General features: G+C 42.6%; 1 protein-coding gene across 1 annotated transcript in view; it reads right to left on the bottom strand.

Moving 5' to 3' along the window:
* Positions 1-11,849, bottom strand: part of cnn2 (calponin 2) — a 30,366-nt gene extending 18,517 nt beyond the window's left edge. Inside the window, exon 1 of the mRNA XM_059991534.1 lies at positions 11,691-11,849. Coding sequence (XP_059847517.1) covers positions 11,691-11,759 — 69 coding nt within the window. The 5' untranslated portion in view covers positions 11,760-11,849. The remainder of the gene's footprint in view (positions 1-11,690) is intronic.
* Positions 11,850-12,193: the final 344 nt, after the last annotated feature.

The raw sequence follows: 12,193 nt of genomic DNA on the forward strand, positions 1-12,193 counted from the left end.
TTGGAGGCTGTGGAGGAGTGCATTGACATTTGGCAGGAAATTGTACTTGCACAGGGTCTGGAACATGGTGCCTGGAACTTAGCAAAGTCAGATATGATGATGAATGTTGCCACAAAACCATGTAATATGAGAGCAGCATTACCTCACCCATCTACCACACAGAGCTCACACTGAACAGATCACCTGACATATTCTCCCTCCCTCCAGCATGGATCTTGAAAACTCCTGTGTTTTGACAATGAATAACTTTCACTGTAGATAATTGTTTGGAGATTCACCAAAGAGCTTAAACTACAAACACTACTCCATACTTGTGAATGATCCACACCGAGCTGAAAACAGAACCTTGCTTAACATTATTTCCCTGTGTTAAAGGAAATTTAGCACAGATTTTGAAAAATGGAGAATGTCATGAATGTTTCCAATTTGTGATTAAGGCACCAAATATGATGAGCCAAGAGGGCCTGGAGTTAGCCAACAAATAACACGCTCAGCCACATTTACACCTAACAGAAGAATTCCCTAACACTGGGAAAGTACTGCTCCATCCCTAGAGTACAGACAAAAAGTTGAGGGAGATTTTAGAAAGAAATTCCCAGGGGACAAGACCCAAACGTCTGAAGAAACTGCCTCTAATGGTGGAACAATGGAAAACAGGGAAGATTTAGATTCATGATTGTAGGAAGAACAAATTCTATTGGATTCCTGATCTCAACGCCCTATTGCAGCAACAATTCCAGGTTTCAGGTGAAGGCACACTGGTGGCCAGAGAACTCAGATTGAGGTTCACTCACATCACTCCACTACAAAATCAACAGCCTTTACTTCTCAGCTGACTGAAGACAGCTCCTCGGGAAAAGCTGCCTGAGCAAAAGAAAGGTGTTAAACCTCCTCTTGTCCATTCCACCTCCTCTTTCATTCTTCTGCCCTTGTAGCATTTCCAAATTTAGGTAATTCATTACTGCATTGAACATGCTGGGATCCTGACTAGAACATAACAGTTGAAAGGGAATTTACACTATTTTTTAGTGACAACTAAACCCCCAGGATCTGAAACTGATCGGTACATTCCCACAGCTCCTCTGAATGTTAGCCTCCACTGCACAATGAACAAAAGAACTTCCCCCCCTCCCACCCTTCCCTCAGTGCGTTGTAGGTCTAAGTCCTATAGAGCTGAGAAGCATAAAATATACTCCGTGTACTTTATTAGGTACCTCGTCTACCTAATAAAGTGGTCACTAAGTGTATATTCATAGCCCATCCACTTCAAGGTTTGACATGTTGTGTGATCACCGATGCTCTTCTGCACTCTGCTGTTGTAATACATGGCTACTTGAGTTACTGTTGCCTTCCTGTCAGCTTGAACTGGTCTGACCATTTTCCCCTGACCTCTCTCATTAACAAGGCTCACTGGATTTTTTTTTGTAAACTCCAGAGACTATTGTGCAAGAAATCTCCAGAGATCAGCAGTTTCTGAAATAGTCAAACACCCTGGATGGCACCATGAATTGTTCCACAGTCAAAGTCACTTTGATGATATTTCTTGCCCATTCTGCTATTTGTTCTGAACTTCCAAGCCACATCTGCATACTTTTAAGCATTGAGTTGCCGCCACATGTTTGACTGATTAGATATTTGCAATAATAGGGTGTGCAGGTGTACCTAATAAATTGGCCACTGAGGGGAAAACACTGCCATCAACCACAGGCTGTGATGGTAAAGTGGGTGATATTTTTTAAAAAAGGGCTTCTGATTCTAATCTAGGTTTAGTGGTTCCTAAAGGACCTACGCAAAGAAAAGGCAAGGACAGGAGCAGGCTTGAACACATTCACTCCCAGTTTCTCTTCACGTTAGTGATCCAGCTGACTCTTACTGTGTCAGCTTATATGACCAATGTCTGCATAACTGCTGATTACTCACCCTGGGACTCTACCCACAGTGAGAATGAAAGAAACAGATTACAAAGAATGCTGGAGATCTTAAAAAAAGGAAATTGCTGAAACACTCAACAAATCTGTCAACATCTGTAGAGAAAGGACAGGTCAAAAATCCTTCATCAATTCTCATTTCACATTTCCCAAAGAGAGGAAGCCATTCAGCTAATCAAATCTCTCAGAGCTATCCCATTTCCCTTTTACTTCCCAGTCCCCCCCTCCCTCTCTCCTGCCCAACAACTCTACACCAGTTTTCCTTTAATCTTTCTACACTAGGAACAATTTATAAAGTTGAGCCTGCATATCTTTGAGAAGGGGAAGGAAACTGCAGTATCTGAGGGGAAACCCACGCTGTCACTGGAGAGTTAGAAAAATTCCACATCCAGGGTACCGAAGGCCAGGACTGAACCACATTCCCAGGTACCAAGGCAGTAGCATCATTGCATCACTTCAACGAAGGGCCTTCAGTCTGAAATGTTGACTTCTTTCCTTTCCATTGATGTTGCCTAATTTTGAGATACAGCAGGTAACTGGCCCTTTGGCTCGAGAAGCCACACTGACCACCAACCCATCTGCCATAATCTATGACTTCCCCCAGTTCCTAACAAACCTCTAATAACACTCACACTCAATATTTGCTACTAGGCATGGAACATCGATTATAAACCCAAATTTGTGATAATGCTGGGGCATACACAGCCAGCACCAAACCATTGGTAAAGTTATATTCATTGTCATTAGGACAACTCACCATAGCTCACTTACCAAATACAACAGCTAAGTGCGTGTGGCACTACTGCAAGCAAGTTTTTCATTGTACCTGTGATCATCAATGCAACTTCAATTTTGAGTTTGTTGTCCTAGGGGATGCAATATGTTTGAATTTTATTTCCTACAATGTAAATTAATGCTTTGTCACATGTAATTAAAAGCCAGCTGGCTTTTGTTTCTGAGGGGGATTTGCTACTCGGGAACCAACATGGGCCACCACCTGTGTAGTAATTAGCCCAGGCAACACAATTGTGTGGCAAAGCGGAGGAAATAAAAGATCAAAATTTCTTGCATCTCATTACAACTTAGAGGGCATCCAAGATACTACATAATCAACTGAGTACCTCTGAAATTTAGTCACAAATGTAGAAAGTGCAGTGTCCATTACATACACAGGAGTTTCACAAAGTGCTATGAGATAATGATCAGATGTTTATTTAACAAGGTTAGCAGAGGATAACTTTCAGCCAGAGTACAGGGTGGGGGCAGACCTACCCATTAGGACAGGTCGGGCCTTGCCTATTGTCTCCTTCTGTAATATAACATTCCTTCAGTGCACTGGAGTGCAACTCGCTGACTCGAGGAAGTATGTGCTATGACTGAGGTATGTCACAGGCTGACGTCAGTTGGGAACACCTACCTACACAATGCAGGCTGAGGAAACCACACAACCAGACAAAAGCAGGAAATGCTCCCCTTGTAGCCAACATCTCTGCTCTCTACAGACTTGGCTGCAGGACTGCTGGCACAGAATGTGCTGGTAGAGGTAGCAAAGGGGCAGGGAGAGAGTTGTAGATGCTAAAATTAACCTCGGTGTCACAGAAATGAGAAATCACGAAAGGAAAAATGGATTTTTGAAGTAGAGTGCCCATTCAAGAGCATTTTTTCAAGAAGTCTTCCTGGAAGGACATGCCAAGTAGATATTGCAATTGGGGAGATGCTGATGTGGTGGAATTTCTGGTCACAATTTATTGTTGGAATCATGATGTCCTTTACCTGGCAATACCTATTGGCCAGATACTTTCAGAAAACTACTGTAATGTGAAGAGTTAGTTTACTTGCCAGTTGAAAGCCACTTCCACCATGCCTGTTGTTGATTGGCCCATTTGTGGGATGCAGCAGATCTTTCTCATTGGCTGCTTTGGTGTCCAGTTCCAGGCCCCTCAGGGGCATAAGAATAACACGTGCAAGGGACTCGTTCTTTTTCCTTTGTCTCCTGGGGCTCCTCTTCAGCCTGAGGTCACAACCAGTGCTGAAGAACCGTTGGGAAAGTGCTGCAGTTAAAGGGGGGCCCACGCAAACACTTAGCTCAGTATCTGTGGAATGGTTAGATCTGCAGTCGTGCAACTTGGGGAGACTTAATGAAGTACCTGTTGAGTTCGAAGTGTCGCTGGAAGTTTAGTGTAGTAGATTTTGTGACTTAGGATGGCTTAGGGGAATTCTTGGCTTAGATGTTTGGTTGAATGTTTTGCTGTTTGTCAGTAAATAAGTGGTTAATATGCCTTCTCATAATCACTGTCTTCTGTTCCACTTACCAAACCCGTAAACCTGCTTCCCCTTTACAGCTACTAAATAACAATTCATTTCCAGTAAGAAGTCAGCACCCAGGAAGCTTGCATTTCCTATTAGTGTCAACTCCAGAGAATATCTGTAAAGTATGATGACAAAATGGAAGATACCCAACAGTACTGACTAGATCAGATGCAGACACTCGCATGCAGCCATGAATAGTGCAGACTCACATTGTGTGAGAAGCAAGCCAAACTTGTCAAAGAAAGTATTCAAACAAGACATAGGTTATTGCTCTCAAAATGAAAAGAAGGGTAAAAATCACCTCTGCTCAAGTGTCAGACATTAAAACCACAAATTTTAACTGAACTTGCTATAAATCTGATATAAAAACAAAATGTAAGACCATTTCTGCAGGCAGAAACAATTAACTTTTCAGAACAAAAAAAACCTGACAGAGTCTTTGAACTGAGGTTAATCCTGTTTCACTTTCCAGCATTTTCTATTTTTGTTTCAGAATTTCTAACCGTTCCCTGGTGATTTTTTTTTAAAAAGTCCCCACAATTTACAGGCAAGGCTGACAACCATTTCTGCACAGAGAGATCAGGAACAAAGCACACTCTTTCAAAAAATTTACTTGGCAGTATAGTGAAAATGAATCTCCCTTCATCTGCTTTAGATCCCACCAGCTTTTTGTCCTGCAGCCTCCTGAAGGATGTACCTCTTGAAGGGTTTCAAGTTCAACTAGCAGGGGTTGAACTCTGCAAAAGGACAGAAAAGGTCATGGGGGGGTGGGGTTTATCAATGGAAATGTGTCTGGCTATCATGAGATTCTTCCAGCCCAGAAGAAGCATCTCAGCCCAAATGACTGACTACCCATTTCCTTCCACTAATGCTTTACCCACAACTTAGCCCCATGCCCAAAAGTCACAGTCATTAAAAATTATTGATCTCCTTTCAGAATACATTGAATGATTAAACCATCACAACCCCCTTGACAAAGCTTCTGGGTGAGGAAATTAGCTCTCATCTCTGTCCTCAACAGTAAGCCTCTAATTTTGAGGCAGGGACCCTTGATTCTAGATGTTCTAGCAACAGGAAGGATGTGGTAGCAATAGAAAGAGTGTAGAAGCGATTCACCGGGATGTTGGAGCAAAGGGCTGTCGTTATAAAGAGATATTAGACAGACAGGGTTTATTCTCATTGGAACATGAGAAGTAGGGGAGTGACCTTATAGAGCTTTTTAACATTACAAGGGGCATCGATATGATAAATAGTGTCTTCTGCCCCAGGGCAGGGAAGTCAAGAGCAAGGGATTAAGAGGCTGAGAGAGGAGACATTTAAAGGACTTCTGAGGGGGCAGTTTCTCTCCTCCCCATCCCCCCTCGACACACAGGGTCGTAAATATCTTTGGAATTTTTTCCCAGATGGGCGTGGACGCTCAGTCACTGAATATATTCAAGGCTGTTTCTGATAGATTTCTGAGCAGTGAGGAGTCCAGTGGTAGGTGGGAGAAGTACTTGTCGAGGATCGGCTGTGATACTGAAGCGACAAAAAGCTTGAGTGAGCCTCTGATTTCACTTTATGCAAGTAGCATCAGGTTGTAAACTGAATGGCTATTATCCTTCTTCATGGAAGAATTGGGCTTGACTTTAATTCAGGATTACTGAGTAATTTGAGGATAGTTAACAATTTAGAGCCGAAGATGGCCCTGGTGAAGCACAGCAATGATTTGCTGGCAGCAATCACAACCATTAACTATGTTACGAATCACACTTTTTCTTGAAAATGATCACTGCAGTCAATAGCCTGTAACTTCTCTTTTGGAGTTGAGCTTTTGAACTGGCCACATGATGTGGCATTTTTGCAGTGTGAACGGAGGTTTTGAAGGGCCGAATCGAGGTGGCGGGGAAATGTGCCAATGTTAGTCCATTGCTGGATTAGACTCGGAGGTGATTCAGGAAGGCAGAAGTGAGGCAAAACATCAAAGTGCAGGGCTCGGGTCCGAGAGTGAAGATTGAAATGAGCTTTGGCCAATTTAAGCACCAGGCCAGATCGAAAAGGTCAGAGCCTTGGGGCTGGACGAAGCTGAAGACGACGAACGAGCTGGTGTTCAGCTCGCTGCTCCGTAAGGTTAATTCATCCCTGTGCTAATCTGAGGCTGTGACCTGCAACTAACAGGTTCCTGGATCAACTATGACTACCTTCATGGCTGTGGACACACCTTTGCGAGCTCCAATTCTGAATGTTATTTGCTCACTTTTATTGTTTGCATGATTTGTTTTTTCCTGCACACTGGGTGTTTGATGGACTTCTTTTGCTTTAAAATGGGTTCTGTGGGTTTCTTTGTTTTGTGGTTGCTAATAAGGAGACAAATCCTAAGGTTGTATATAGGATATACTTTGATAATAAACATACTTTGAACTTTTGGAACATGACTTCTGAATTCACCAAAACAAAATATTGAGGGAAGTTAACACAAGCATAAGGTGGGCATCGTTGAGCCCACTGATTGAAGTATGGTGCTGGAGGTGAATACAACAAACAGGCCCCACGACATGCACCTTGGTGATCCTGGGCAGGTGTGTCACTGGATATCTGAGCAATAATATTAATGCACCAATGTAAACTCACGCTCTTTGCACCATTAGTAGTTTACACAAGCTTGTTGCAGATATAACATAGAGGTGTGGCAATCAGAGTTTGTGGTAACGTTTCTAGTTTCTGAACTCCCAACCACCTAGGGCTATGGCAGTTTCCTGGAGAGTGATGCAAACAACTCTGGAGAAAACTCACAAGGAGATTAAAACCTTATTCATTTTTGATTGGTATTTTAGTCTATTAGCTATATAGAAAACAGATGGAAACTCAAATTATCAGACAAAAATAAGATTAAGATTGGATTGTTTTTGTGATGAGATCTCCAGGAATATTTGAAACCAAAACTGGCAATCTCAGCCCATCACAAAGCCAGATGGATTTTGAAGTCAGAGTCCATGGGATTTCAATGGACAAGCATCTGCATTATATAGCTGGGTCATTCAAGTCACATTTCCTGCACATTCTCTAATTTCATCATAAACCCTTGTCACTGCTGGGATCTGCAAATCATTTCCTGTTTATAAAATGATAGCGATGAATTATATTAATTTATAAAAGGGGAAGTTTTCAGAACTTATTCTTTTCAAATGCACAAACTTATTGAAGCATTGAAACAAAATAAAGCAGAATCCACCTCTACAATAAGAGTTTGAGAAGTCATGATTAACTTCTGAATTTTTAAGACCTTAATTTAAGAATTATGTACAATAATTCAGAAACATAGAAAACATAGAAAATAGGTACAGGAGTAGGCCATTCGGCCCTATGAGCCTGCACCGTCATTCGGTATGATCATGGCTGATCATCCAACTCAGAACCCTGTACCTGCTTTCTCTCCATACCCCCTGATCCCTTTAGCCACAAGGGCCATATCTAACTCCCTCTTAAATATAGCCAGTGAACCGACCTCAACTGTTTCCTGTGGCAGAGAATTCCACAGATTCATCACTCTCTGTGTGAAGAAGTTTTTCCTCATCTCGGTCCCAAAAGGCTTCCCCTTTATCCTTAAACTGTGACCCCTCATTCTGAACTTCCCCAACATCGGAAACAATCTTCCTGCATCTAGCCTGTCCAATCCCTTTAGAATTCTATACGTTTCAATAAGATCCCCCCTCAATCTTCTAAATTCTAGTGAGTATAAGCCTAGTCGATCCAGTCTTTCTTCATATGAAAGTCCTGCCATCCCAGGAATCAATCTGGTGAACCTTCTCTGTACTCCCTCTATGGCAAGAATGTCTTTCCTCAGATTAGGGGACCAAAACTGCACAAAATATTCTAGGTGCAGTTTCACCAAGGCCTTGTACAACTGCAGTAGAACCTCCTTGTTCCTGTACTCGAATCCTCTTACTATGAATGCCAACATACCATTTGCCTTTTTCACCGCCTGCTGTACCTGCATGCCCACCTTCAATGACTGGTGTACAATGACACCCAGGTCTCATTGCACCTCCCCTTTTCCTAATCGGCCACCATTCAGATAATAATCTGTTTTCCCGTTCTTGCAACCAAAGTGGATAACCTCACATTTATCCACATTAAATTGCATCTGCCATGAATTTGCCCACTCACCTAACCTATCCAAGTCACCCTGCATCCTCTCAGCATCCTCCTCACAGCTATCACCGCCGCCCGAAGCTCAAGTGATAGCACAAAATTTCGCAAGGATGGTAACAGAACAGAGTAGATAAAATCATCACTGAAGTCTACTCAAATTCTTCTCCAAAAAGAAAAAAAAATGTGTATTTGTTCAAGAATGACTAGATTATCTGCTTGGTGATGTTAACTGAGGGATAAGTATTGCATATATGCCCAGTATTGACCCAGTCCAGGTATTTCTTCCCTATCTAAGACACAGACAAATCCTTTCTCCACACAGATGAGGCTGGGCCTACTGAATACCTCTGGCAGATTGTGTGTTGCTTCAGATATTACCCCCTGGGCTGGAAAGAAAACTGAAGCTTTAAAAATGGATTACTGCCGGACTGGGCTTAGAATGAGACATGGGCAGGGTCATAAACAGGGGGACCTATGTTTGCCATCCATTGCACAGTGCATTTCAACATCCTGCCCATTAAGGAAAATGGTCCGCTAATTCAGCTCCTCGGCTCTTCCAGCAATAAAACTCCACTGACGTAATTTCAAATGACCTTTCAAAATAAACAATGCTAAAAGGTAGTTAGTTCCCTCATGTAATGCCACTGTTTTAGGTGTGGAATTTCCTGCCTTAATAAGACCTCTCTTCTCAGCTCCAACTTCAGGAAGTAGCTTTTACAAAGTCCCACAATAGAACCATTACTCCTTCAGCTGTTGGAGAGTGTTAGCAAAGAATGAGTGCATGCTGTAATGATGGGAAGAGGATGGGACAGGAACTTGTCCAAGCTTCCGAAGAACCTTCCCACTCAAGAGTACACCCTGCCAGGAAGGTGTGGAAAAAGAAATGAGAGGCCTCTCTATGAACAATTATACCCTGGGTAGCTCCTCTGCAGCTGGATCCAGATGCAAATATAAGATCTGCACAAATCAAAAATAGGTTCTCCATTTTGCAAACAGAGCTTATCTTGGTGCAGCAGAGAGCAGGAAATGATCACACGTGGCATATGTTTGCAGAGACAGATCACAGGGATCCTATGACAAGGTTTCTGAAAGAGCTTCTGAGCTTCCACAGAAAGATCAGTGCAGAGAAAAAAACACTAATAGCTACACACTGCTGAGGGGCATGTTTTATCAGATGCCTCTGCAGTTTTTTTCTGTTAAATACTTATTTCCAATCTGACAAATATAGACCGATTTCTTTTTCAGTGCGAATTCTTCCGAAGTTTCTGACCACAATTTCAGGGGAAGCAGCTGAAAGCTCTGGGCGAACTGGTGGCTGGAGTGCTAGTGTGGATCAGCCTCACTTGAATTTGCTTGTCAGAGAGTTTTGGAGCAGCCTGAAGCAGCTGATAGTCTGACTCATGAGTCAGAATTCAGTTTGATCCTTCTGCATTATGAAAAATTTCATTCTGTCAGAACACAGGTAAGACTCAGGCCAAGGTGTTGAAAATCTCACCAGCGGCAAGCTGTGGACACCTGCTGATATCAGATGGGCAAGCTGGAAGTTCCGTTACCAACACTCAGATGCACAACCCAACCACCCCAGAAAAAAATCTATTCTGATAAACAATTATTCATAGAATTATGCTCAAGATCAGTTAACATCCATGAACTTTACTCTGCGCAATAAATTTCCGGAGAGAAGCAAAGTATTTAAATAGCAGGCAGAACCTAATAATGCAACAAGGACATTGTGTACTATATTTTTTTGTTCATACCACTCTCCATGTTCTTACTGTCTGGCAGTTCAATCACTTGGAGACAGTGCTCCCTTATTGCCCAAACACCAAAAACACGTCCAGATCTAATGTGACTTTTATCCCCCATAACAACTTTTTCTACAGGTTCACAACTGAAAACCTGTACATGGAATCAGAAACGATGCATCAAAAATTGACCAACGCACAATTGCTTTAGGCACTAAGGAGGGCAGATCTAAAGGCTGCTGTTCATCATACCAGTAGCAAATTACTAAATCCATTCTGCATGTACAAGAATATAGAATAAACTTAAAGTTGAGAATTTGCACCTCAGAACTGACTGCTGGATGTCTAGTAGTAGAAGTTTTATAAGCAGGTGCAAACACCAATGCATTGATTGGTGACTGTCACAATGTGGTAATATCTGTAGAAACTGCTCTGTCAGTGCAGAGGAACTTGTGAAGTGGGCAAAAGAATCAAGATCACATTAAGTTCCTGCAGGTATAATGCTGAAAACACGAATTATTTCTAGATTGCCAAGAATAAAATAAAGGTGGATGAAGGATATCTGAAATAAAAACAGAACATCGTGTTATCTCAAAAAGCCAGCGCTAATTCTCTCCCTCCCAGATGCTGCCTGCCCTGTATTTCCCAATTCTAGTTCTGACCTTGATTGAAAGAATTAGCAAGTCTGTAGATTGAGTATTTGATGCGGGGGGGTGGGGGGAGCTGGTTATTTACAAAGCAGTTTGGCTCAGTCTCTGACATCTTCCCATCTTCCAGATTTCCCACCTTCACAAGTGGATTCAGACGGCAAAATTCAGCGCTGAGCGCGCTGCAAGTCCAACCCTACTTTGGATTCCAGTCCTGGGCTCGTCTTCATCACCAGTTGAAACATGCTCAGAGAGTGCCTTGGGATGAAACACTTATCTGTCTTCCTGCCTGCCCCTCAGGTGATAGCATTTCAGAGAGCACGGAAGCCTTTATGCCCCCTCAACCGGTACTACGTGTGATCAAGTCAGAAATTAATCAAAAATAGCAGACTAATTCTTGTGCTTCCACAGTAATCCGGCACAAGGAGATAAAACTGCTTACATCAGAAAGCATGCAACAGCCACAGAGGAAAAAGCAGTAACTGTGAAAACAAACACATTCAGCCTCTCGCGTTCACATTCTCAGTTCCTCAAAGCAACATACGCACGTCGCGAAAAAACTTCAAACATTATTGAACTCCGGTGATGTATCGCCTCTAATAAAAGTTATTCTTTAAGTCACCGCCCACCACACGTGGGAGAAAGATTCCCAACTAATAGAGCGGGAGATACACTGACCCGGGAATTACTGCGGGTATTGAGAACTAGTTATACGGAACCAGAAGATAGAATGACTTCAATTTATCTAGTCTCGCAGCAAGAGGCAAAGGCAACGCCCAGACCTGCTGGAAAAAAATGTCAGATGCACAGCTTATAAAAGTAAAGCCACTTTATCAGTAAACGGAAACTTGGTTGAAACTCACTCACAGAGTTACTCAAGATTAGAGTACAAAGCAGCAGCAACATGCTGAATAAAAAATTAAACTTACTCTGTTCTTGACTTCTGCTGTTAATCCGTACGAGGGTCCACTATTGAACTGTTTGCTGGAATGTGACATGTTGTGGCACTGTATTCACTGCACTGTACGCTGTACTCCGTGCACTAGGAGATGAAATTTATAGGCTCCTTTTGATCAACTCCAGCCAAACCCTTTGCCCCGCCCGCCCAGTGCGCTCCTGCCTATATAAGGAGAGAACTTGACAAATTCCAGGCTGCGCGATCTCCCCTCCTCCAATTCGCGATCTCACCGAGAAAGCGGCAGGAAATTGACGTCAGGCAGTCGCATCACCTTTTCGTGAAAAAGATGTGAGGAAAGGAAGTGTCCGTCCAACAGGGCTGGACAACTGCAGCAGAAATGTTAAAACGCTACGCAACAAGTCTGCTTGATGTTTGCAGGGAAAGAAACTCTTAACCGCAACAGATTCGCGGTTTAGGAACCCTGACAACTTACAATGGAACCAGAGTTCTGTTTAAGAGTTAGAGGGTAGTGTT

The sequence above is a fragment of the Hypanus sabinus genome, chromosome 16, assembly GCF_030144855.1.
Source record: "Hypanus sabinus isolate sHypSab1 chromosome 16, sHypSab1.hap1, whole genome shotgun sequence".
NCBI classification, from domain to species: domain Eukaryota; kingdom Metazoa; phylum Chordata; class Chondrichthyes; order Myliobatiformes; family Dasyatidae; genus Hypanus; species Hypanus sabinus.